The sequence below is a fragment of the Heliconius melpomene genome, chromosome 21 (assembly GCF_056956725.1).
Source record: "Heliconius melpomene rosina isolate 202511_hmr_F chromosome 21, ASM5695672v1, whole genome shotgun sequence".
NCBI classification, from domain to species: Eukaryota; Metazoa; Arthropoda; class Insecta; order Lepidoptera; family Nymphalidae; genus Heliconius; species Heliconius melpomene.
This window is the reverse complement of record NC_140409.1, coordinates 9,986,195-10,013,303: the sequence shown is the minus strand read 5'-3', so window position 1 is coordinate 10,013,303 and position 27,109 is coordinate 9,986,195. Positions and strand designations below refer to the sequence as shown.

At 31.4% G+C, this 27,109-nt stretch overlaps 1 protein-coding gene across 2 annotated transcripts in view; it reads right to left on the bottom strand.

Moving 5' to 3' along the window:
* mirr (iroquois-class homeodomain protein mirror) overlaps positions 1-27,109 on the bottom strand; it is a 53,575-nt gene that overhangs the window by 15,728 nt on the left and 10,738 nt on the right. Inside the window, exons 2-3 of one of the 2 annotated variants that reach the window (XM_085206303.1) lie at positions 14,870-15,162; positions 8,479-8,588 (exon numbers count right to left, since the gene is read on the bottom strand). In XM_085206303.1, the coding sequence (XP_085062429.1) occupies positions 8,479-8,588; positions 14,870-15,130 (371 nt within the window). In that variant the 5' untranslated portion in view covers positions 15,131-15,162. Of the gene's footprint in view, positions 1-8,478; positions 8,589-14,869; positions 15,179-27,109 lie in introns of both variants that reach the window. The other variant, XM_085206302.1, reaches the window with a different exon arrangement.

The window sequence follows — 27,109 nt, the reverse complement described above, 5'->3', positions numbered from 1 at the left end:
GATCAGGGGCAACCGCTAATATGTCATTTGATAGGTGTACACGAGTCCACTGACCAATTTACATGGTGCTGGTGGCAAATTTCACGCTACACGCTGTATTCGACGCGGACTGTGATATTAATATCGATTGTGTTTATATATTTTATGGTTTTTTTTATACTTTTAGTTGGGACAAAACTCTCTCTTTCCTAGAGGCTGTCGTAAGTTCGATTCGGTTTCGATTTCTTCACGTCCTAGCACTTTGAATGAAAGAAATGAATATACTTGTATATAAATAATCCATTGATTATTTTTTATAAATATTTTCATTTCTTCGCTCTTGTGCCAAACGCGCCACAAAGCGATTTCGGCCACTAAATACGCAATTCCAAGAAAATTCGGCGGTATCACTAGGTTCCCTACAAACAAAATAAATAGAGAAGAGTCACTTTTATGGTCCACCATAAGACTGGTTGATAAAATACTATATGTATCCAAATGCGAATATTACTCATATAATTATATAAATCTGAAATAATCAAAGTCTTATAAAAATAATATATCGTATTCTGATTTTAAGTTCAATAATATCAATACAAAAATTTATATAACCAACACAATTGAACAATCCCTGGCTGACCGATAGCTGAAAAAGGAAAGAGGAAGAGCCCAATGCGTCTAGAATGAAATGAGCTATCGGTCAATTACTCCGAAGGCAGGACAGCGTACTAATAACATACGCGGCGTTGGCAGCATACTGGTGGTGTGTGGTATTTGGTATTCAACCAGCACCACTCTTTATTGTTCTATGGATCGGTAATACACGGGAGGACTGGCTCTTCGCGTTGTAAATCGTTGTCTGTACACGTACCCTCGATTAACTGTCGAAGTGACATCATTCGCCACACATCGTGTTTGTATGACGCATTGCTACTTTTAATATTATATTAAATTATGTTCATTTTCTCTCTTTTCTTTCATTATTTCTCTCTTTTCTTTCTTTCTTTATATTCTTACTTTGATAATGGATAGCGCTTATAATTATAATAGTAAAATGTGGCGGTGTTCTTTGACAAATGTTTTGTTTGCGTTAGGTGGTATTAGATTACCGGCTGTAGGTACAGGTTGCATAAGCATTTTTGTTTGTTTTGTTTTGTTTTATATATCTAATCTACCTACGCGAAGCAAAGGAGGTTATGTGTTTGTCAGTGTATAATATATATAAGACCTTAGTAGCGTTGTGGAGATTATGATAATTTAACTTTTAACTTCGAATGTCGCTAAATATATGACAAGTCACAACCGGACGTCATTCTTGTCAAAATTCAAGAATGGTTTTTAGCGGAATGGAATTTTCCTTGTTTATCTTAAAGGGTTAAAGTTTAGGATGTATAATGATTTAAATTAATTTTCTATTCTAACTTGTCCGTATATATTTTAGTAGATATATCATTAATCGGCCCTTAATACGGTATGTATGGCATCCCTGTTGACTGCGAAAGCTGAGGTTTTGTTGATACCTTCAATATAACTACCTCGATAGTGTGCCATTTTGTGGCTTTTGTCGTTTTTATTTTGTTTTCTAATTCTTATAACAATGCGTGTGAAACAAAATAAAAATAACTCGATCTAATAAATAAGAAAACAAGCAAAAAAATTGTAATCGAGCACACATAAAAATCTTTTTTTTTTGCAAAATTGAAGAAATAATCATGGGGGGAACCCGACCAACGAATAAAACCTTCCTAAGGACATTCCCAAAAATTTTAATGTACCAATGTAGTCACTAAATAACAGTATAAGTTATCCATTTCCACATTTCGATCAAGCAATGTCAAAAGCGTCATTTAGTAGACAATTTAATTTAAAAAAAAAACCATCGCACAAAAACTTTAAGGCTTAGGATCAAACCTCGATCCATTAGCACGAACTTGTCCAAAAGTGCGAATAAAAAATATTAAATTACTGTAATCCATTTGCCTTATAAAAGATTAACATAATATAACTAAATTTTAAAACTTGTTGAAACATGATAACCTTTATAAAGGCCCAATTGTATTCCATACAATTAACCTATTTATTGTAGTAATTGATTTACTAACAACTAATTATATAGCAGAGGCCGTCCTGGCGCAGCGGCACAAGGGTGTGACTGTAACGCGACGGTTGCGGGTTCGATCCCCACTCGACGAAGTGAAATATTTATTTACGTTTATACTTCCATTTCTTCGCTCTGGTGTCGAGGCAAAGCGCGGCGTTGAGTTCCGCCACTCAATACGCAATGCCTCCAGAATTCGGCGGAGAGTTAATAAGATTAATTTTAAGTTCCAGTTTGGTGTTTCAGATTTATTGTTATAGAACTTTTAGTAGAACTTTTCGCCTTAAATATATGAGAACTAAAAGGTAGACAGACACGTGTTAAATAATATCGAACCTGAAGATGGAGAGGCCAGAAAAACACCTTGCAATAATGGTGCATCAATAGAAATAAGAAGACAAAGAGAAAATGAACACTGAAATCAGAGCTATCTTCAAACAATACCACATTTGTATGTTAATTGTTTTACAGTCAATTAAACTAAATTGAATATTGAATAATTATATCAGTTCCAAACAAAAAAATAATGAAGTATATTTATAATCTATCAATAAATTTCAAAAACAAAAGCCTTTTTTCCGTATTTATAATCATTAAGACTAAACAATTGCAATTTCTTCCTGTCGTAAATACTTGCTATGAGTAATAGTTACTTTGTGTGCACAATATCGGATCGGTGGGGCCAAATAGATTGAAACGTGCCTCGCATCATCAGCATTTCTAAACCGGATGGATTCGAATATACTCCTTATAACCTACGTTTAGATATTATTTTCGTATCCAATGTTTGTCCGAACAACTGCTGTCTCAGTGATGGATAAAGAGTGTTGAAAGCAAGCGAAATTGCACTTTATTTTTAGAAGAGATAAGGTGTATTTTTTTAATATTTTCGAGTGAGGAGTTCGTCGAATTTCTTCTATGTCGGTGCTTGAATTTTCCGTTTGTAATTATGCCGCAGAGCGGAAGTGTGAATTGGTATACCAGTCACGCAGCGGCTGACGACCAACGGGTAACGGGTTCGAGCCCCGTATGGACACAGTCGCGACTGTCGCTAGGGATGTTCTAAGTAATTATACACAAATTATTAATACGAAGCATAGCATAGAGTACGCCACTTGCTTATAATTAATATTCTGTGTTATGTGTTGTTTCGGAAAACTTTAAAGCAATTGAATGAACGTAATAATAATGAACGTAGAACCGGATGCAGAAGGCAGTTTTACTTGAGACGGCGCGTATTGTGCGGTTCCTCTCTCTGGAGCCCTAGCCACCGATGGCCTGGACCCTCGTCCCGCCCTCGGAAGAGTGGTTTTTTATATTTTTTTTATAATAATTTATATTTAAAAATGTAAAATTTATTCTCGTATTTAATAAAGTGCATTCAGAATGATAGAGGTAGTGATAGAGACATTAGTCTTATAGACTTTAGAATAGAGTGATCGTAATTTTAATTAGACACGAACGACCCTTTTATACATAGATAAAGAAAAACTCTAATCAACCCTTATCACCACTAATTCTATTGAACGATTTATATCACAATTAAAACGAATACTAAATTGGGATAGCTTTGTTTGACTTTTGCTAACTAAGATTGAGCTGACGTGACTGACGGCCGACCAGGCTCGATCGCGTTCAAACGAGAGCGAATGATCGACCGGTTAGCGCCGAGGGACGGCTATACGGTCCGATACTGTCATTCTTCATTCTATGCTACGCTAATTGCTAGGCCTTTGGTTATTGACGGTGATTGGAGGGATTATTGTGATGTTTTATACTATAGTACTAGCGGCCCGCCCGCGGCTTCGCCTGCGTGAACTACGTTATTATTAATTTCTGTCTCCATGAGTACCTACGTCCTATAAATGACGTCCATGCAAAATTTGAGACTCCTAGCATTTATAGTAACAAAGTTTCATACAAACTTTCGACCCCAAAAACAACCCCTTAGAAGTTGAATATTGCAAATTCCCGTCTTAGCGAGCACCTATGTCCTATAAGTAACTCCTATGCAAAATTTGATTCCTAGCACTTGTAGTTTCTGAGATTTCGTGATGACTGAGTAACCTTTCGATTTTATATATATAGATTAAGATATTTAAGTCAGGAAGTAACTATTTTTCGTAAATATAATGTTTTCACTTTTCATAGAATTTTAGACAACGAAGAGTATATTATAAGTTATTAAAGTATTTATAATTAATTTTATTTATTTATGTTTTCATGTAGTTTAATTTACGAAAATAAGGTAGGCAGAGGGTTATGACACTCCGTTATCGTTTATCTAATTCATACTATCAATATAATATGCCATGTATAATATGTTCACTTATCGTATAACATACAAAAATATTCTCAAGGCTCTATAATAACAGTAGGTTGCTTTATTCCTTATCAATAATAATTTGAAAATGATTTAAAAAACTAAGTACAACAATCATTTTAATTAGTCTAAATCCAAATTCTTACAATATAAGGATGCTTATATTACCTAGATACTAATATCTAAAATAACTTCTCCTTTTATATCAAGAATATACAAAAAATACTGTGTTAATTTAATAATACGCATCATACAATTAAGACACTATAGGCCCACACCTGCCGACCCCCTTACACCGTTATAGTAACAACCCCCCATTTTAAACCATATTAATTACCTCGGAACCACTTATTTAACTGTTTGCGGCGTCGGTCTGACAGAGATCTGTGAATTTTACAAATGTAGTTTACGTGACTGCTAATTAAAGATAAATAAATGAAACTCGTATCGTATTTGTTAGAGGAATAATTTATACTTGTTATACCTAAATTGTTTGATAGTTAACTATTTAAGTAAATAATATATATTATAAAATATATTTTACACTTATTCTGTATATCTTTATAAAATATAAAGAAATGTATTAAATGGATATTTTTTTTATAAACAAAAACTTATTAAAAAAATATTAATAATTAATTAAAACATTTTTATTGTGTTTATTGAATTAATCTTATTGATAAGATATCACCGACAAGTGCGCTCACAAATTAACTATAGACATACGTACACAGGTGGCAACTTTATTATTTATTATTAATAAAAAACAATATTCAATATAGAACAATATATTATTAACAACTATTTTTTAATAAATAATAGTCGGCTGACATCTACTCTAATAAAGTAGATATTATGACCGTTTAAAGTAATTGTACTCGATGCTAAAAATTCATAGATACATTGCAATTTACATACTTTAATTAGTAAATGGTATTTAGAAAGGACATTTCAATTATCTAGAGAATAATATATATTTAGCGTTCCTAGGTTATTAATAATAGGTGTGTTGTTTATTTATATTTATATTTTTTATCTATATTTTAAAATGTTAAATTGCTCTTTATGGTATTGGTATTAGAATGTTGGTAATTATGACGACGTAAAAAGGTTTACGAGTTAATTTTAAATGGTGAATTATATTTCTTTTGTTATATGTTAGTTAATAACGTTTATATGATAAATATTTTAAAACTTATTCTATTAAATATAGAAAAAAGCATTATTTTTTAACCAGTTTGTGAAAGGATACAAGAATAAACAATGCTTTCAAATGCTAATTTCATATCTTTAAACAACTAGCCTTAGGTATTGGTAAAGAATATTTTTTTTTCATTTGCCTATAATTCTTATACCTATCTTAGTATCCTGGGCAAGGCTAACATTATCACAATTATTAAAATAAACTAAACAAAATCGACTCATACGTCAAAAAACTAAAAATTCCCAAAAAATATTAGATTTATTTGAATTTTATTGACAGGGAGCGCACTGATAAGAGCTCCGATAAGCATTAATGAGATTCTTGATGTCTCTAACTCGGACCACCAACGCGCTAGAGATAACGTCTTTATGACACAGTTACACAGATTGGTACATTTAAAAATTAATTTCTATAATTAAATATGACATAATTTTAATAACAAATTGTTTAACTGTTTATTCTCGTTCCAGCGGATAGCATAACTTCCTCTGCCTAATTGCGTTGGTTCATCTTTATTAAGTATCAACTAAAGGTGTACGTTTTTCCTTTAACGTTTAAGCTTTTCGAGTGTTTTCATAGATTTAAGTTTTCATATTGGCATTCTTTAAATTTTAACATAATAATATAATAAATTAAAATATAATTATAGATAAAAAATATAATATATTTTGAATATACCCATGAATGTGAAAAATGTAGAGTGAAGGCACTTTTTTACGTGAAAAGGATATTCAAATCAATTATACGCAATTACGAAGTGTTAACCGTTTATATAAAAGTACTCACTTATGTTTATAAAAACAATGTATTTACATCCATGGGAATATCTAGTGGCTTTCCTATAAACGTCTTGATGCCGACTTTTACTCATTATTACGTAAATACCTATAGCAAAAAATGTACTATAAAAAATGCATAGAATACTTAGTGCATAGTACCTTTTTTGTTAAAATTAGCTATAACTTAAATAAAGATAGTTGAAACATTTAATTTTGTGGACTTATGCACCTGTTTTGAACACAGTTACAAATATAAGTTAGTAATGGTAGAAAAGAAGTCAAATTAATAAAATTTTCATACAAAAATGACAACAGTTCTTTTCTATTTTCTCATAAAAATATGTCGAGTGCCGTCCACATTTTACAGTCAAGCATCATATTGAATACATTTGCATGTATTATTTTAACATTTTTTATGAGATACTAAAATGTGAAGAGGTAAATTGTACCACTGTACCTTACTAGGCTAATGTAGGGAGAACATGGTTGAGACAAACGTATCTATCGTACTTTTTGTATTAGTAATTAACACTGATATCAATACTACTTTTAAAATAGAAATTATTATAGAAATAGTTAAATGGTTTTAGATTGTGAAACTTTAATATTTTGCAAGTTTAACCCTTAAAAAAAATAATAATTTATGATATTACATAGTCGTGAGATCATTTATATTGTTTATAAAAAATGTACATATTTTGGGTATATCCTACTTAAAAAAAATGACTACAAGTTTGATTGAAATTTAAGAAAAAAAAATAGAATCATCAATAATGCTCACTAACAATAATTATTAATTATTTAGTATAAATAAAAAAAGAATTAAGTATTAATAAATATCAATATATGGACTACAACAGTGTGCTCGAGCCTTACAACAAACAACAGTGATAAATACTGTAACAACAAAAATAACTGAAACTCTTGTAAAAATCCTTACAAAGTGCCGCTATCGCTGATGCGACCGCCTTTATCATACAAATATAACTAAACAGTTATATTTATTTGACAAAAGTTAAACTTAATTCTGGTAGCACCATCTGCCAGATCTTAGGCTACGTCATTTTTTTTCAAACAAATTTACAATATATGTTCAAAAGGATCGACAACGTATTTGGAGAAATCAGGGATTATTATACGCAATTGAATAAAAATAAAGTAGGTATGTAATTATATTCTTAGTAATATAATATTTAGTTAAGTGAACACAAATCGTGTATTTCAATTGTAAAATATATAAAAACTGACATCATTATCATAATATTTCAAAAATTAATAATCATAAAAGAACAACCTGTTCCAAACAAACAACCAACAAATTTGAACCCCCTCCTAAACCCCCTCCAGTAGATGTTTTTTTTCACTTTTTATTCACCAAACAGCATCCTATTTCGTCGCAATCATTTCAAATAGCAATACGTCCAGTGCATCGTATATTCGGAAAGCTTTTAACGAGTAACTAAATTTAAAAATGTACGGCTGAGGGGCATTAAGCAGTTCGATTATTGAATTTTTAAATTCTAGTCCGTTCTCGATCTCTTTATCTTCTTATTGCTTCTTTATTCTATATGTCGAATGATATCGCGCTTATGATGCATTTAGAATATATCAATTATCATATCGCAAAACTAATTATATCTAGTAGAGAATAGCGTGTGTAACCTTATTCTCTACTTTTCTCTCAATTGCGTATTGATTACATTAACTTGGTACGCAAATATTCAATAAGCCAATTAAATAATAAGAAGAGAGTATAACATAGAAATATTCCACGCAAAGGAAACATATATATATATATACATTAGGTTTTCATTAAAAATGGCTTACATGGTTAACCATGTTCGCACGTTCTCTTTTTAGTAAGCTTTTCAGGTGAGTGGAAGTTGTCAATAAATAGGTTGAAATAGTAGATTGATGTAAGAATTAATTTGCGTTATTCGTCTTTTTAGAAATAAGTTGAGTATTAGATATTCTTTATTTTTTGTATATATATTTTCAGCTTTCCAATAGCTTAAATATCGGTATGATACCAGAATTATTTCTTCAGTGGCTTTACACTAGATTATATTGATATGCCGAAGGTAAATCCACTTACCCATTGAAAGGATAACCAGCGAAGGCGGCGTCGTACGGGTGGTACACCGTGGGATACGGCCAGCTAGCCGCACTGGCAGCCAAATTCTCCTTGAGCTCGATCCCGGCAGCCTGATTCAAATATATAATCTTAATATAAAGGATTTATGCTGTCAATATGAAACTATATCGATATTATATATATATATATACCATGAAATTATTTAAATGAAAACTTATATTTGAAATTAATAGTGTTTTATATGTTGGTACAAGATATAAAATCATAAAAAAAATATGTACCTACAATTGAACAGTTTTGTTTAATCGAATATATTATACAATTCAATGTCGATATTTCGCGATTTGTGCTAAAAAATATATAACATAGAAATAATTTCAAAATATTTTTTATTAAATAGATAATTTCAAAATAGTTTTTTTTTCTTCATACATATTAATATATGAGCATATGTGGAATAATCTTTGTTTAAGAGAAACAAGAATGTTCCCAAAAGCTGTAGCATTAGTTTTTTAATGCCCTTTTTAAAGTTCACGGTAGCTTAAACTAAATCTTTGATCAGTCTTATTGATTTTTTGATTGATCGCCTTGGAACAGCTTTAACTATTATATTATTATTTAATGGGTGCAGATAGGTTCGGGCATCCATCATTTCTGACTAATACCTTTTATTTTTAGGCAAGTAGGTATAACGGAGCTTGGAGACATATTATTGCACGCAAGATGTGTGTGTCTTCTTTGTATTTGTCGGTTATTAAAAAACAAAATGGCTACCCTTTTTTGTGTACACATTTTTTTTCTTATATTTAATATCACTCAATATTTGTGAAATTATTAAGTGTAAATAGAACGGAATATTTTTTATAACTACACCGATTGAGCTTTCTTAAATATCATAAGAATGGAATGGAAGCTAAAAATAATAGATATAAATTATTATTGAGAGCAATATCAATGAAAATGGTTATCGATTACAACTCTAACATCAAACTTCTGTACGAACAACACTATTATTCAACAGTTCAACATCGAGAAGCGAAATAATAATATCTTTAATATATTTTGAGTCCAGACATTAATAATGATGAATTTCATGTATAAACAAGTTATTAATAGGAATCGTGAAAGTAAAAAGCAAGCACCGTCCGTCCGTTGAAAAAAATTTATGACAATTCATACAAAATGAGTCAGGAGCATCTTAATGTGGTCAGTTGAGATAAATCTATCAAGCGATTTTGTTGTCCTACAACTTCATTGGTGGCCGATTCGAAAATCCCATAATAAATTTTACTCAAATACGACAGTGTAAGCCAGTCGCTTCTTCGTCCTTTGTTGAATCGAATTCTGATATAATTCTACCTTTCTGCTCTACGCAATCCCTTAGCCGCTATATATCTATCAGGTAAATGCGAATTCTGTCTATATTATTTTTATAATGAATGTATGCGTGTTTATAGTAAAAAAAACCAAAATATGATAAAAAAATACTTTATTAGAAACTAGTAATAGTTATTAAGATTCGTTCTCAGAATACAGGCTTTACAAAACAGAAAAAGCTGTTAAAAGATAATTAACTATTATAATATCTACATATATTATTTTATTGTGTGAAGGCATTCTGAATTCTTTTATTATAGAACTATAATAAAAATGAGGCAATTCATTTGTGTATTTTCTCTTACTTTTATAATAAAATTATCCATATGATTATTTTTCTATTGTTATTAAGCTTTAATAACAATCAGCTTCACGTAATATCCTGCATGTAGCAGAGAAGGCAGAGGGAGCCTAGTTTTAAGCTTACTTTTGAGCCGCGCTTTGCCTCGGCGTCAGAGCGAAGAAATATTAAATATTTAATTTCCTCACCTGGGAATCGAATCCACAATCTATCGCAACGACTGGCCTCGATTCGTATTTCACATCTACTAGTTAGACAACTCTACACGAATTAAGGAAAGCACGTGAGGCGCGATCCCAAAAAATCGTCGGTCGTAATCTTTATTAAGCAACATTATTAGCTTAATGGATCTCCTCTATAATACCATTAACGTTAATATTATGTTCATAGGAATATTTTTATAGGACGAATACTTTTATAATCCGTTGAACGATTCCGTTGACACGCAAGCGGGAGTCGCGAAGTGTTTAGGACGCCCGCATACGGTGAAGATTTTTTATTGTTTTCTATATAAGAAAATATTATTTTATTTGTGGTTTTTGAAGAAATTCGACATGACATTAAAGAATTAAGGTTTTACTGTAAGAATATATTATTAGTTCCTATTATGTAAAATAGGACATTTTCATTATAAACAAATCTTAGATAAGTGAGCATTGTCTAAATTGCCGTTTAAGTGCAGAAGTACAAGCGCAACGGTTGTGGATTCAATTCCCAATCAAGGAATGAAATATTTCTTAATTTCATTTCCTCGCTCTGGTGCCATTGAACACGCGATGCTTCGAGAATTCATCGGGGAAACGGAGGTATCTTAATGAGAATGGAGTGTCCTAACACTACTCCAAGGTTCCCATCCTCCAGGTTCCCCTACCTACTCTGCTATGTGCAGGATACAGCATAAAGCTGAAAAGAAACTAACTTCTTAATGGTTGATAAGCAAACCTTATACTCCCTTTACATTGACCCTTACCATTTTAAATATAAGTCGCAGTGAGAAATACAACGTAATTAATTTTTAACACAGCACGCCACCATGTTGCCGACAACAAATTATTTTCAACGATAAAAGAAACTTTTTAATATTCTTCCCGGTTGTTCTCATGCGTGAAATGTAACTAAGAATTACACTCACTACAAATACCTCATTTACAAATAATATAATTAAAGGAGGAAATAAGATTTTTTCTATCGATACTGTGGTTCCGTAGGATTAGACGATATATGGCGTTAGTCCCGCTCCCTAGCACGTAATATCTCAGAAAAAACAAAAATTACAAAGAAGTATAGTAAACTCTGATTAAAATAATTATATAGAAGATAAAATTCCACATCACACATTTTCACAATAAATATCAATTTCGATTGATTACTAAATTAAATTATTTATAAAGTAAGCAGAGGTCTTGAAAACCAAGGATTTTACGGATTAACACTTTAGATATAGATACGGATAGGGATGTAAGGAGATTACTATATCGATGTCGGTTTCGGAAAAGGATAGCAAATTGTTTTCAACTAGCGGCTCGCACCCAGCTTTGCCCGCTTGAAATTTATGTTTATTTATTTATTACGCTTTATTGTATTCATGTTTTTCCTTATTGATTTCTTATGTGAAAATGTGTAATACCTTAGTCGTCGTTTTAATGTCTATAGGGATTTTTTATTTTCCCTTTCCCCTATTATGTAAGATCGAATAAAAAGGAACTTGATGTTATGAAACATTATACAGAGAGTGCTTTATTAGCTTCTGTTATCGAGGTATTAATAATCACATTATCGATATACTCGCGTTAAAATCGATAACGGTTACCGACCTCTATAACATCCCTATCCACAACAAAACATCTTACACAACCAAAATAGTACAAAACTTGTGAAATCCACTGTTTTTGTTTGTTTATTTAGAACTATGATCAACCTTTTAAATCCAAATAAAGGTAACACGGCCAAGTGTAATAAATCGTCGTGGAAATAAAAGATTCAAATAAAGTGGGTGCTATTGAAGTCGGATGCATATATTTAACACTATGATGGACGACCATATCTCAATGAATGATAGAATCATCTAAGCCCGACCCCACCTTTTAACACCTCACAAGTTTTACTATCATATATTACGTGGCCACTTTTATGTTTAGATCATTATCACTCAGTGTTACGGCGTTTTTGAAGGTTCTACGAGAGTTACGGGTTCGAATCGAGAAATGTGTTAAAATATGCTGGTGTTAATTTGTATTGGTGGTATTAGTATCTAACTGTAACGTTTTAGAGTGGGATTGGATGGATGTTATATATGATTATTTTTATAAAATGAGGTTCACGGTGTATCTCGCACACACCAGGGTAGGCAAAGGGAATCTAATGTTAAGACACTCCGTTCTCCACTTTAAACTGAATTTTTGAGGCTCTGCGTGTGACGAAACTCAGTGGACACCAAAACGAAGATATGGACATATAATTTTAAATAAATATTTCATTCCCTCGAGTGGGAATCGAATTCACAACCAGTCGCGTTTACAGTCACAGTTTGGCCTCTATCACTATAGAATACTTTTATTTAATGTATAAATCAAAATGTATACAATTAAATCATTACTTATTATCACCGATAATTTGGACATACCTACCAAAATCATATTTTTAGACACAAAATAAAAGATGACGGGCAAAGCCACATGACAATTCAAGTTAATAAATAATCTGAGGGGACATGTTAAACGCATTAAGATATAAACTCGAGAAGTAGAAAACAGCTTTTTGTAACAATATACAAACGTCCATACATCATCGGATTAAAAAAAAAAGAACAAATCTAATTTATACTCAGCTTACTCTTTACTCAGTTTGTGAAGGATGCTTACGGTCTCACGTGTTTTGACATGGGACCCTAATTATTTTTAGGTAATACCTTTTTGTGGGACGAATGGATGAATAATAAAAGAGGTAGCAACGGTGCAGTTCGTAATCCTTTCTACTTCTGACGCTTGTATCGTGCTAGAATTGATTAATTTAAGCTTGAGCTCGTATTGGAATATTCTTGTGTCGTTTTGGAATTTCGTTTCACTTTTAAATGAAATTGTAATGAATCTAATAAATGGTTGTTCGTATAAACCTTATTCTAGGAGATATGAGGCCCCTTTGATGCCAAACCCATTCAGAATTTTAAAGGTATGGAAAAATAGTTTGATTATAACATTACTTTGTCGAATAACAATTTTAATTGAAATTTATAAATTATGAATTTATAAAACACTAGCGGACCCGGACGCGGCTACGCCTGCTTGAATTATAAGAATATAATTTCTATAGAAATATAATTTCAATCTAGATGAAATGCTAAAAGACTGACTATTATATTTATTTTCATAAGGATGAATATCAAAATGTCGCGGCAACGAACGCGGTCGCGTAGCGACGACGGTTGTTATTAACATGGCAGAATAAATTGCATGTCAAATTAGAAAGTATTTTAATTTATTAGTATATATGTGTAATGTAATATTATATAGCCTATAGCACTTCTGAACAATGCAGCTTTCATACAAAACAAAAACAAAGTAAATCGATCCAGTAGATCCAGAGATCTTAGCGTTCAAACAAACAAACAAACAAACAAACTCTTCCGCTTTATTATATTAGTATAGATTAAAACAGAAATTAATGTGTTCAATTTTACAATTGAAATTGTCATTAATACTCTCCTTATGGATATATAAATTCAGATTCTTGTAAGGAATAGATGTCCTTTATATCTTAATACCTATATTACCTAATATAGAAGGAGGTGCTGATAAATCTTAACAGTTAATATTAAAAGTAACTTAACAAGAGCTTTTGAACTGCAGTTAAAATATTTACTTTATAGAATTTTATAAAAATAAATTAACAAGGATCCAGGACTATGGAAATAGTACAGATTGTAGTAAAAAAACTGCTTTCAACAGACCAGGGTGACGTGTTTTTGAAATTTCTTATATTTTTTTAAATCACAACCACGATTAAAATGATATTGTAATACATTCTTAAGTTCTTATATAGCTCAGGTAATAAACACTTACTATGTTTATAATAATGGTTTTATCGTATAACATATTATTTTATGTCTTATATTTATGTGTTTAAAGATCAAAATATTTTCTAAGTATTTTAGGAATTCATGTATATTTATATTATAATATAGATATTATATATAAAATAGTGACTACACAAAAGTAAAAAAACAAAAATGACTATAATGTTTTTTAAACATCGTTACCACTGAGGGGTTTATTTAGACGGTGCACCCCAAAAAATCTAATATAAGCCATTCACGCCTGTATGAGTTTAAATCACATTGTCATGCGTCATATATTATAATGTGACGTCTTCGGTAGAGCAATAAAATTGATAGCATTTTAAATATAATATAAAATATTTTTTGTAATAGCTATAATTATAGCACTTTGTCAAGTAAGGCGGTGCCAGATATGATTAATATTATATGAGATAATGTTTCCATATATAAAAAATGTAATGTTGATTGAAGTCTACCTTTAACATACCTGTAAGAAATTTAACAAATTTGAAATATCTAATTTAATAAATATAATTTGTGAGCTACTGTTTGGATTTGATTTAGTACACAAATAGAGAAATAAATACTATTAAATTATATTTTCATTATAATAATAATTTCTTATATTTATTACATAAATGATTATTGTCAATACTTACTGTATTAGCATAAAAGGGTGGTTGATCAGCTGCTAGGGCTGGGAAGTACGCAGCCATACCAGCCGCTGTAGCTGCATCAGGGTAGGGGGCGCTGTACATAGACAGCGGGACCCCTGAGGCTAGCCGCTGGTAGTTCAGAAAATCATATTGGCAGGAGCACACAGTCTGTCCTGTGATAGGGTCCTGGTATATCGGGCGTCCGGTGTCGCAGCAGCGCCCTGGGGAGCTAGGCCGCGCCGTGCTGGCCCCGGCCCCACTCATCCCGGCCTGCGCCGGCGTCGGACTGGTGGATGCTGTCGATATCGTGCTCTGTAAGTTGTAAATTTTGAAATGCCTTATGGCGTTTTCATTCGCGTCTGCTTGGAGGCCTCCGTGCGCATAGCTTCGCATAGCAATATCACATCGTTGTCTATTCATTAGGTACATGACTTTCACGGTCAATCTCCAATCCCGTTAAAACTACCCTTGCTAACCAAGCGTGCTGGAGTTGTCATCTCTAGGGGCGTTCGGTAACTCGTTATAAATCCCCTCTTTTTGAAAAATTAGATTATATTTTATTATAAATTACAATACCAGAACATTGCAAAGGAACTACCTGAATCAAATAAACATCCGCCCGAACAAAGACGTGACCCAAAGTCCATCGAGCTGCGAATTTATACGTGGAAAAATAACTTTCTAAATATTTGTCGTTCAAATGAAAAATGGTACGCGTTCAATAGGATTAGAAGCCGAAATATCCCACCCGTGATATGACAGAAGAATTAATACCATTGTGCGCACTCCGGTATTATATTTCCGATTAAAATAAATAATATTTATGTATTTTTGTGAGGTTTGGCTGACAAGTTATCTTGTAAGCAATTTAATTCAATATTGGCAGTTTGGAGAGAAATCTTACTGAACGTCCATCTGTCCGTTGAGAAGTTTAACTAGACACAAAATGGATACCTTCAACTTACGTTAACTAACAGAATACCTATATTATCATTGTAAGGTTTCGCCGCCATTTTCAACCGCTACATGAGTACCCCCCTTTACAGAGCTTAGGCGTATATGGGAAACTGAAGCCGACAAATATGTAACATTATATATAGACATGGTCATTTGATATTGTACATGGTGATATATGTAATTTATCTTTTGTAAGCATTTATAAAAAAAATACATAATTAACCAATTGTCTTAATTTTTTTAGCTTCACGCTATATCCCGTAGATAGCAGGATAGGTAGAGGGAATCTAGTGTTATGACATTCCGTTCCCCATTTTACGCCGAATTATTGAGGTTTGAACGATTGAGGATGCACCATAATTCATTCACCCGAGTGAGCATCGAACACACGACCATCGCGTTTACAGTCACACCCTTATGGCCACAACGGCTTCAATTAATTATGTTAATTGTTCAATAAATAAGGATTGAAAGAAAAAGAAAATATAAAATTATTAATTAATAAATGTTATATGCCATTGAATAAGTTATGGCGTTATAATACACTACATTAAATAATAAAAAGTAAGTCGATCACTATCAATGATTTTTTTTTAATCAAAATAAGCGAAAAAGCTTAAGACTGTTAATAAAATGTGTAAAATTATACTATATATATATATATATATATATATATATATTAATAATTAACATGTTTTTTTTAAAGAAGTGCAACTAAATTAATTAGAATATCACTAAGCAGTGGGACGCATCAGATCAATAAACGCCAGAGTTATTGAGACCGGAGGTTCCTGATAGTTATCTACCTGATTTGCTTGATTCATCTGATTTACTAAATAAAACAGTTTATATCTTTAATTGAGGGAATTACTATTAATATGTGTAATATATTATTAATATTAGGTTGAGCTTACGTAATTTTGTACCGTTAGTAAGTTATTTTTTTGAATTATTAAATAATATTAATTCTAACATTATTAAACTGACTAACACTCAATTAGGATGTGAGAGTAGAATCAAAAGTATTTTTACCATAAAATGTTTTATTTCTCCGTATAATATATACAGAGAGAAAAGAAAACAAAAGAACTTTGATGTTTCTATAATTATATACTTTCAAATAGTTTAACTAAAACAATAAACAAAACAAAACTTCTAATCTCATATTTATTTTGTATTGATGACATTTGAAACCTATTTGAATTTCTGCAGTAACATTTATTTAAATTAAAGTATACGTTGTTAATATAATTAAGGCTAACGTGACTGACTTTCTAAAGGTGATTGTTACGCTTTCTAAGAATAAGTATATAATGTAATTAGTATATAAAATACATTATTAAAATATTGTAGAATAATGTTGTTTCTTTGAATCGTTCTCCCAGAGAATGCTATAAAATTTATAACGGTATCCAAATGGGTTTTACATAAAAGTATTAAATAATTAGAAAATGCTTCAATATTTAAAAGTTCTTATACTAGATGTAAAACACTACAATTTGAAAACTTTTGGCTTTTTCAAAGCATTTTTTTGTTTAAATTTTGAGATTTAGTAACACTCTCTAAGTGGATGCTTAGTTATAATCATTTGGTGTTGACGCTACCCTGTTGTATACACTTAAGGAATATCAGTTCGAGGAAACGAGTACTCGAGGGGATAGTGAATCTTTCACAAATGTTTAAACCAATAACTTATAAGTGAGTTATTTGTTAGAAAAACAAAAAAAAATTGGTTATTTTTTAAACAAACTTCATTGAAAACTGAAACTAAAAAAAATATGAGTAAATATATATATATGACAAAAATAACGGGTTCAATAACTTTCCCGGGTTGATCAAGATAAAGTACTGCGTTGGGTTCCGTTACCCAACACGCTTTACTTATTAACTATAAAAAAATCACTTCTACAATTCTTATTATAAAAGTTGTTAATGTATTCAATGCGAACATTTTTAGTTGTTTAATTAGTTAAGAGGTTAATTTTAATTTTTAATTAATCTAAATTGTATGTGAATGGAAAGCAAATGCTAGTTTGTTTTTACGACAGAATATATTTTGTTATTATTACATTTTATTATATACTAGCGGCCCGCTCGCGGTTACACCCGCGTGAACTATGTTATTATTAATTTCTGTCTCCATGACTACGTCCTAGTGACGTCTATGCAAAATTTGAGACTCCTAGCATTTGTAGTAACAAAGTTTTATACAAACTTTCGACCCCAAAAACAACCCCTTAGAAGTCGAATATTGCAAATTTCCGTCTTAGCGAGCACCTACGTCCTATAAATAACTCCTATGCAAAATTTGAGATTCCTAGCACATGTAGTTTCTGAGATTTCGTGATGAGTGAGTGACCTTTCGATTTTATATATATAGATAAAAACAGAGCTTTGCGTTATTTTTTTAAATAGAAAACAAAAAAGAATGTTTCAGTATTCATTTGATAAATTTGATCCCAGTTAGTTAATTAAGATTTTTTTCTGGCTAGATAAGAAATTAATTTAAAATTAGTTTAGTATATTTTAATGATATAATAGTGCTTATGTTATAATACCCTTTCGCTTTCAAATCAGAAGGCAATAATTTAATTCGATATCTCTCAAATGATGCCTTCTTCGGGATGGTCCAGAATCATTTCTAAGAGCACTGGTATGGCAAAACGGCAGATAACAAAATATTCTTTATCAATAGTACTGTAACTATTACGCACATATATACTATTAGATAAGGTTGACAAAAAACTTGTCATCACATCCTTTTAAAACAGATTAAAGTGCCGCCCCTTATCTCTCTCAGACATCTTTTAAAAAACAAACACGACTGTCTTTTTCTTGACCTTTTTTTACTGGCCGCAGGATGTGCTATAGTCGTTAAGCCCTTTTAAGTGTTAAACCTTGTAACTGAATATCCAGTGTGCTAGGGGTCGATCTATTTATTAAATAATATGGAGAAAAAAAAAGTAGAAAAATTTTGTAAGTCGATTCCACTGACATGGATTTTGGTTGAAAAAGTGTGGTGACATTCTGTGCTGAGTAGCAGGTACAGCTTTTTTTACTAACGCCGGTTCCTATTATTAAAGTATTAAATTTACGATAGGTAAGTTTTCTCCAGCTAATGTCACATCGCATCAGTTCAGCCATCAGAGGTCTTCACTTAGATATCTCTTGCTGCTTGCTTTTTAAGGTCTAATGGTGACCCCGATTAATGGACCTCAATATCTCTTAATAATTAATATATGTACTTCTATACATTTTATTTAAAATCCAAAAGAGCCAAAGTAAATCAACTAAAGTAAAATAATAAAGAAATATTTATTTTGGACAAAGGTACGACAGTACAGTTTTTTTTATTAATATTATATTCTAAATCGGCTTCACGCGATATCCCGCACACATCAGGGTAGGCAGAGGGAACTCAGTGTTTAGACACTTCTAGTGTTAAGCCTAGTGGGGAACGGAGTGTCTTATTATAATATTCTAAATACTTAATTACAACTTAATATGATGAATTCTTTAACTTGGACGAGATGAATCCTGAAGTTTATGTTTACATCTGTCTTAATGAGGCAGAAATGAATGAGGAAGCTGAAATATATTTAAAAAATATAACTAAAACAAAAACATAAAAATATAACTGTTATTCTTAAATTTGATTAAGATGAAAACTTATGGAAATATAAAAAAATATAATTGAATAAATAACACCTCTTGAATAAACAAAATGATTATACAAAGAAAATAAACAATGATAAGAAATAGGGAAATAGAGACTATTTGACTAAAAACAGATGTGGGTTATTATTTAGCACATAAGAGGCTCGTTCACGGCAGCCGAAGCCACAGTAAAATAATAAAGGAATATTTTGTTCTGTATATAAGTACATAGAGTCGATACATACATTACAAAAATCAGCTTCACGCTGTATCCCGCACACAGCAAGGTAGACAGAGGGAACCTAGTGTTAACACTCCGCTCCCCACTTTCTGTCGAATTCTGGAGGCATTGCGTGTTGGGGGGCAGAACTCAATGCTTGACAGAGCGATGAAATAGAAATATAAATTTAAATAAATATTTCATCTCCTCGACTGGGGATGGAAGCCACAACCAGTCAAAACAGCCACACTTGCTCCTGCGCCACGACTGGCCTTATTCATACATACATACATTACAGTAGTAAAAAAAAGTTCTTGATAATTTGCAATTAATGTTTGTAGATAAAAGTTTATGGCTCAAAATAACGTATCTAATTAATGTTGAAACGTCACGCAAAGGTAATTGTATTACATATTCCTCTAATGCTAGAAAATAATAAAATGTCCTTTGGAAACCGTCGTGTCGTGTGTTTATGTTTAGAATACATAATTCACGGAAAGTACCAGTCTAGCTTTAAAAATTGACTTTAGTTTATTTAAAATCAAAATTCATTATAGCCTATATATCTTATTCCGATGTATAATAACCTCTAAAGTTTCACCTATATCGGTTCAGTCGTTTTTGCGTCAAATTATACCAAACATTCATCCTCACAAACTGTCACTTTATATATATTAGTAGGCCCTATTAAAAATAATTCAGTGAATGGAATATAGAAATTTCCTATTAAATTTTAGCTAAAAATCAAGAAAAGATGATGATTTATGTATATAGGTATATCGTGTGCTTCAACCATAACTAAGGAACTAATTGAGTATTATTAGTTGAACAGCTATTTATCATTGATAATACGAATGAGAATGACCTAATGCACATATGTAATTAACATCGTATTCGTGTAATTTCCGCTATTGTCCGTTATGTAAGTAAATGTTCGTTTTACAAGTTTCGAGTGTTAATTAGTTATAATTGTATATGATATAAGAATCTGTATAGTTTATAATTTTATTATAATAGATTTGTTTCTGCCTTGCATCGATTTTTTGGTTTGTGCAGCTTCAGGGTGGGGAGGAACGCAGTGTCAAGGTTCTTCGTTAATCCGTCGTAATTCCGTCCAAGTTATGGAAGTAATTTATATATAATCTTTACTGGGAATGGGAGTTGAATTCACAACTATCGTTTTTATAGTTAGACGATGTTTCAGTATACCATCTTAGATATAAGCTTGAGTTCAATTATTAAAATTATAAAAATAAATTTCGTTTTCATTGTGAATCTATTTGATTGTAATACTGCAGAGGACTTAAAATTCAAAAGGTTATAAAAAAGCTCGAAAGCGAAAAATACGTTGGTTCAGTTCGAAATCGTTAATAAACATCAGCTAAAAGACGAGCTTTTCGATTTCATAAATTACTTTTATCTATCTTACTTATACTATACTTTTATCTTTTTATTTATTTTATTAAATGAAATAATTTCACATACGAAAATAACGAAACAAAGATGAACATTTTTAAATGCATGCCAGGCGAATTTGCACCCATCTTTCTACCCATCAATTTAGAGTTCAACAATCTCCGTACACCTTTCGTTTATTCTATCCTTTATTTACATAAAATTGTATTTTTAATTGGACGATTACGGGTTCCGTCATTTCGACCTGCCGCACACTGCCAAGATATACCGTCCGATAAAAACGACACAGATCAACAAATAAACTAAATGGTTTCAAGTAGATATAAAAAAAATATATTCAACTGTACTATCTATCTTTTTGTTGCTAGAGATACTTAGATTGTTGTTTTTTTATTCGTATTTAAGACATCTGCGTAGATACAAGCAATAAAAAAAAATATTACTAACTTCTATTTGAGGCTTTGCCAGCATAGTAGAATGGAAATAAAAATTTAGATTATGAGCTGTCTAATAAGATTTCTTATTAATTATCTAATATTGATATGAATTTTAATCTTTGTATAGATAAAAGGTATTTTAGGTACGGCACGGCCACCGTCCGCTGTCACCCGCGAGCCGTGAGACACCTACCGCTTTGAAAAAATATATTAAATTTATGAATTCTTCTGAAACATCCTAATACATTTGACATATTGGAAAAGCTTCGTAAATAGTTCAATTTTGTTTGTAATATTTAAATAATAAGAATTGTGAATGTGAGTTATCCTTACAAGATAAACAAATGGCATTGTAGAGATTTTTTGGAGATAATATTATTTTAAAATGATACAAATGCAAAAAAAATGTGTTGTTAATAGAATATAAAATTTTCTAATTATATTAGCCAAATCAATATAACCTTGAAATATTTTCAATATACATAAAATTATATTAATTTATTTATATCTAAAATGGATGATATTGTAGTTAAAATGTTTTTATGACACTATCTGACTTTTTATAAGACATATCACTTCTAGTGATACAACTCTAAGTCGGCCACCCTTAACAAAGCGATTCAAAATATATTCACACCTTTCCTAATTAAGCACGAATTAAGGATAAATAAACAGGAGAATATTCTAATGTGAAGATAAGTGTGTAATAATAGTGTAGTGGTTATAATGCATATGTATCAAATTGTCGGTCCGTTCACGTTTCACGAAGCTTTTTTTTTTATATTTAATCGCTGTTTTAGGGCTTTCAAGCATAATTAGGAAGTTTGTAGATTTATAGTATGATAAGATCTTAGAAACTATAAACCGTATTTTGATGACCTTCTCATGAACGTGTTAATATTAAAAACAAGTAATTTCTTTTGGTTCAAACGTTTGATATGGGAAACGATTTGAATGGATATAATGGCGGTATAATAAATTCAGTTAAAACCTCCTCACATGGTTTGTAACGGTAAGATATGGATGATCCAAGTACTTAGTCATTTCAGCCTTCGAAACGTAGAGATATCCTCACATTTAAACATTTAACATTTACTCACATCATGTTGAAATTATCGTGGAGACCGTTGTGGCCCAGTGGCAGAAGATTGTAACCGTGGGTACGATTTCCACTCGATGTAATTAAATATATCACATTTTGATTTCTTTGCTCTGGTAACCACAGTTTTACCGCTCATTACGCAATACCCCCACAAATCGACAGAAAGTGTCTTGTAGAATAGAGTGTCCCAACACTAGGTTCGCATGTTACCTCTGCCTATCCTACCAAGTACGGAATACAGTATGAAGTTAAGAAAAACCTACCTCTACCTGTAGAGGAGCTCTAGCTAAGAAAAACTCTTAAATAAAATTTGAAACATAATCGTGTTCATGTGGAAATGGTTTAAGCGAATCTTAGTATTGTATATTAATTAATAAACACGGGCGAGTTTGTTCGAGCTTTACAGTATTAAATCACGATATTAAGGTCGCGTATTCTGTGACTCCTCACTTTACTGCTGGAACACTGTTCCAGCGAGTTTAATATTTAACTCTTCGGTTTAAAGCAACTTTTGGATCAACTATGGAAGGTTAGCCAATATTAAACGTTTTGTGAAACGTTTCCATTAATTAATTTGTATTCGACCAATTTCTACGGTGTCGATGATTTTGTTTGTTAAAAATAACGTGATGTGTGATTTTTCTGATTCAAATTGTGTCATTATGTGATGTTACAATAATGTAACTTACAGTACAATTAAAGAGTTTAATTCTAAAAATAATAACGACAGTTTTTTTCTTACTAAATTATTTTATAAATTTAAAAAAGTTATACTGATAACGTCACCATATTCCTGCTATACTAGCACTCACTATATATAAAGCAAATATAAAAATAATTGCATATTCCTTTTATTTTTAAGGTCGCGCTTGAAAATCAAAATGGGATTGAGAACGTGTTATACAAGTGAGGCGTGATGTAAAACGATATACATTATTAAGACGTTTATTATTAAAAGAGGAAAACTTTTATGTCGGTCCGTACACCTATTATAGGTTTCAATGTAAGCTAAAAATTGGGATCATTCAAAAATGAATCATGATATGGTAAACATATAGTTAAAAATCTCTTGTACCTTTTTTTCCAATGGAAAAACAACTTAAAAAATTGAAGTTAAGGTTTAAATGAAGTTGGCTCAGGCCTCCAGGGTCCGTACGTAATCGAAGCGTACATTATAGCGTCTCATTCAAACAAGTCATTCATAAAATTGTGATTTCTTCGCAACCAGAGTCGCCTCATGTCCACGCGCAGATTTAAGACTTATTGTTCCAACTTATCAACTGATCTTGTGTGGTAGAGAGAGGAAATAGTGACGTGCCATTCCGTTTCTATTTTATGAATGTAGCAATGATATGTAAATTCTAAAGGATATTGTCGATATTGCATTTTTTTTTTATTTTAATTTAATAATTAAAAAAAAACAGCTTCACTCTGTATATTATTATACAGCAGGGTAGAGGAAACTTAATGTTAAAACACCCCGTTCCCAAATTTTCGGAGAATTTTACGAGGCATTGCTTGTAAATTTCTATGGCGTCCGGTTTTTAGCGTTGGTGCAAGAACGAAAAATTAAGAAATAATAATTTATTCCCTAGAGAGGAATCGAACCCATAGCCGTAGCAGCCTTGTGTCCCTGCGCCACTAAATATATCCAGAATAAATAACGTCCGTAATATAAAACAAACAACGCTAAAGTAAATCAAATGTTAAACAATTCAAAGCTTCGAAATTGATGTCATCAATCATATGTTCGATTCTAATGAAGTTATTTCAGTTTGAATGTACCTTTGCTAAATCTGTCATTAGTGTACCGATAAGTGGTTGAACAACATTTTTATAAAGTTGATCGATTAAGAGAAAGTTGGGGGTCGCCACCCAACATGCTAAAAAGGGAAAGCGTATATCCTGACGGAAGTAAATATGGTAATTCTTATGGTATCTTAGTGACGATGTGACATTTTGTTCTATTTCTATATATCTATCTTAAAAAGCTGGTTACTGAGGGTTCCGTACTAATTTCAGGACTGCGGGTCAAGGACGCCTTAGAAAAGTTCACAAATTTAGATATACGCGCGTTTGCCCAGATTTTGTATGAAACGAAGTACAAATATTAGTATATTATTATTTATTTCTATAAAATATATATAAATCTTCACTTTTAGGATTTTTTCTTAATGTGTATTGTAAGTTTTCAATTCGTGCGAAATTTCTACCTAACTTCTAATAACGTAGGTCCACAGGAAGCAGAAATGCTCGCATCTTTTGATTTGACTTAGAAGCTTGATTTTTGCAATACTCTTAGAGACCGTAGACTTAAATTTTTGGGAATCCGTTTTTTCCTTTTGAGAAACGAAATATATAGTGATATATAACAAATAGATACGTATATATGTATATAAGAGCAAAAACAAAATATAATAAATACTATTAGATTATTAATTTTCATTAGTAAAAACCTAAAAGAGTGTTATCACAATATTTATCATAATACTAAAAGTAAAATCCATAGAGATCGAAAATCATCAATCATTGATCCCCGAACGTGTTCTAATGAACTTGTTCGACGTTGCTATGTTTATCGGGTAATAAACGAATGGGTAGCAAATATTAAAAGCTTTATGGCGTCGTTGCATTCCTGAGACAGTTTTAGGACAAGCTTGTGTATGTAAAAGTGCATAAAAGTGCACACAGCAGGGTAGATGGAATCTATTGTTAAGATATTCCGTTCCCTATTTTTTTTCGAGTTTTGTTCTGAATGTTGCGTTTTGAATTTTGGAAGTCAACGCTGCCTCGACACCAGAGCGAAGAAATGAAAATATAACATTAAATAATTATTTCAATTCCTTGAGCGGGAATCGAACCCAAAACCAGTCTCGTTGACCGTCACACATATTTGCCCCTGCGCCACGACTGGCCTCATATTTATTAATCATTATTTGAAAACAAACAATGTCAAGATAGAAGAATATATAATTAATCTACTTCTATTGATATTTTTGTATTAAATAGATGTGTAGAGTACTTTGGAAGAAAGTCCTGTCAAAATAAATCGAAAGAAATAATTTTCAAAACGTAAATCCAGCAATGATTACATAAACTCCAAAATTATTTACAATAAATTAAATACTTTAACTAGAGCTAAATCTAAATTTACCAAAAATTAACTATAAACATAAGAAAATCTGACATAATGTTAAAGCAGACGCTAATCCCAATTACAATGATTCACTCACAGCTATATCAATTTGTCATATATTTAAGTATTATAGCACATGTTCGAATGTATGTATTTGTAACGAATATGGGTGCTATTAAATAGCGTCCGATTCAAAACATCCCGTGCGGCCCGGTACTTTATTACAGCCTGTCGTTACCTACTAATCGACCACCATTACTAAAATAACTGCGTTTTCAAGCGTTGTAAGCTTATTTGCACACGAAAGTGCCATTATAAATTGTATTTTTATTACTACCATCTGCATTAGTGCGTGTAAGAGATGGATAGCAGATTCCGTTCCTAGCTTTATTCATCTTTCTTTAGTGTTTACAATCTTCTTCTTCCTGGCATTAATCCCGGCTGTTGCCAGGATCTGCCTTCCTACTCAACCTATTCCACACGGTCTTTTGCGTCCTCGGCGGTTAGACCATTGGCTCTCATGTCCTGTATCACGATATCCTACCAGCGCTTCCTTTTGCGTCCGGGTGGTCTTTAGTGTTTACAATATTGTCTTTCACAATATTGTCATTAATTTTACTCGACTCCACTATTATCAGAAGAAACAAATGTGTTAAAATAACACGCACAGACTTTAATTTATTGGATTCATGAGACTAGATTTAATTATTATATTTCTTTTGCGACACCTAAATGTCAAACATTAGAATAAAATTTGGTCTGATTATGAATTATTAATAATAATAGCTACTGATGAACGATATATATGTTTATAGTATTTCCGTAATGTTTATATGATGTAAGTATTTTTAAATCGATTCGATAAAAATAAAAGGTCCTGCCAGTAACTGTTTATATGAGCTCAAATTAAAAAAAAGGGCTGTTTTAAATTATCATTATCACTGATAAGATTTTCTAATAACATCGATCAATCTACTTCATAATTAGTGTTCCTATCGATCTGCGTAGAATCGGGTGCCGAAACTTGTAATTAATGTTCGATATAGGATAATATTTAGTTCAAACAAAATCGATATCGCGTTATCGATAATAATCTTTGATTCTATTGATTATTATAACGGTTTCAATTAACATTGCACTGCTTAAGTAGTAGATAACGCTAATAACACGGTTTTTCGTTCTCTTTTGAAGTTTGTTTTTCTTATCTCAGATTATAGGTACAATCGATGCACAAAGCTGAATTTGATTTTGAAGATAAATTAAATTTTATCTTTTCTGTGGACTTGAGTTTTGCTTTGTTCGAATCGATTAAAATCGT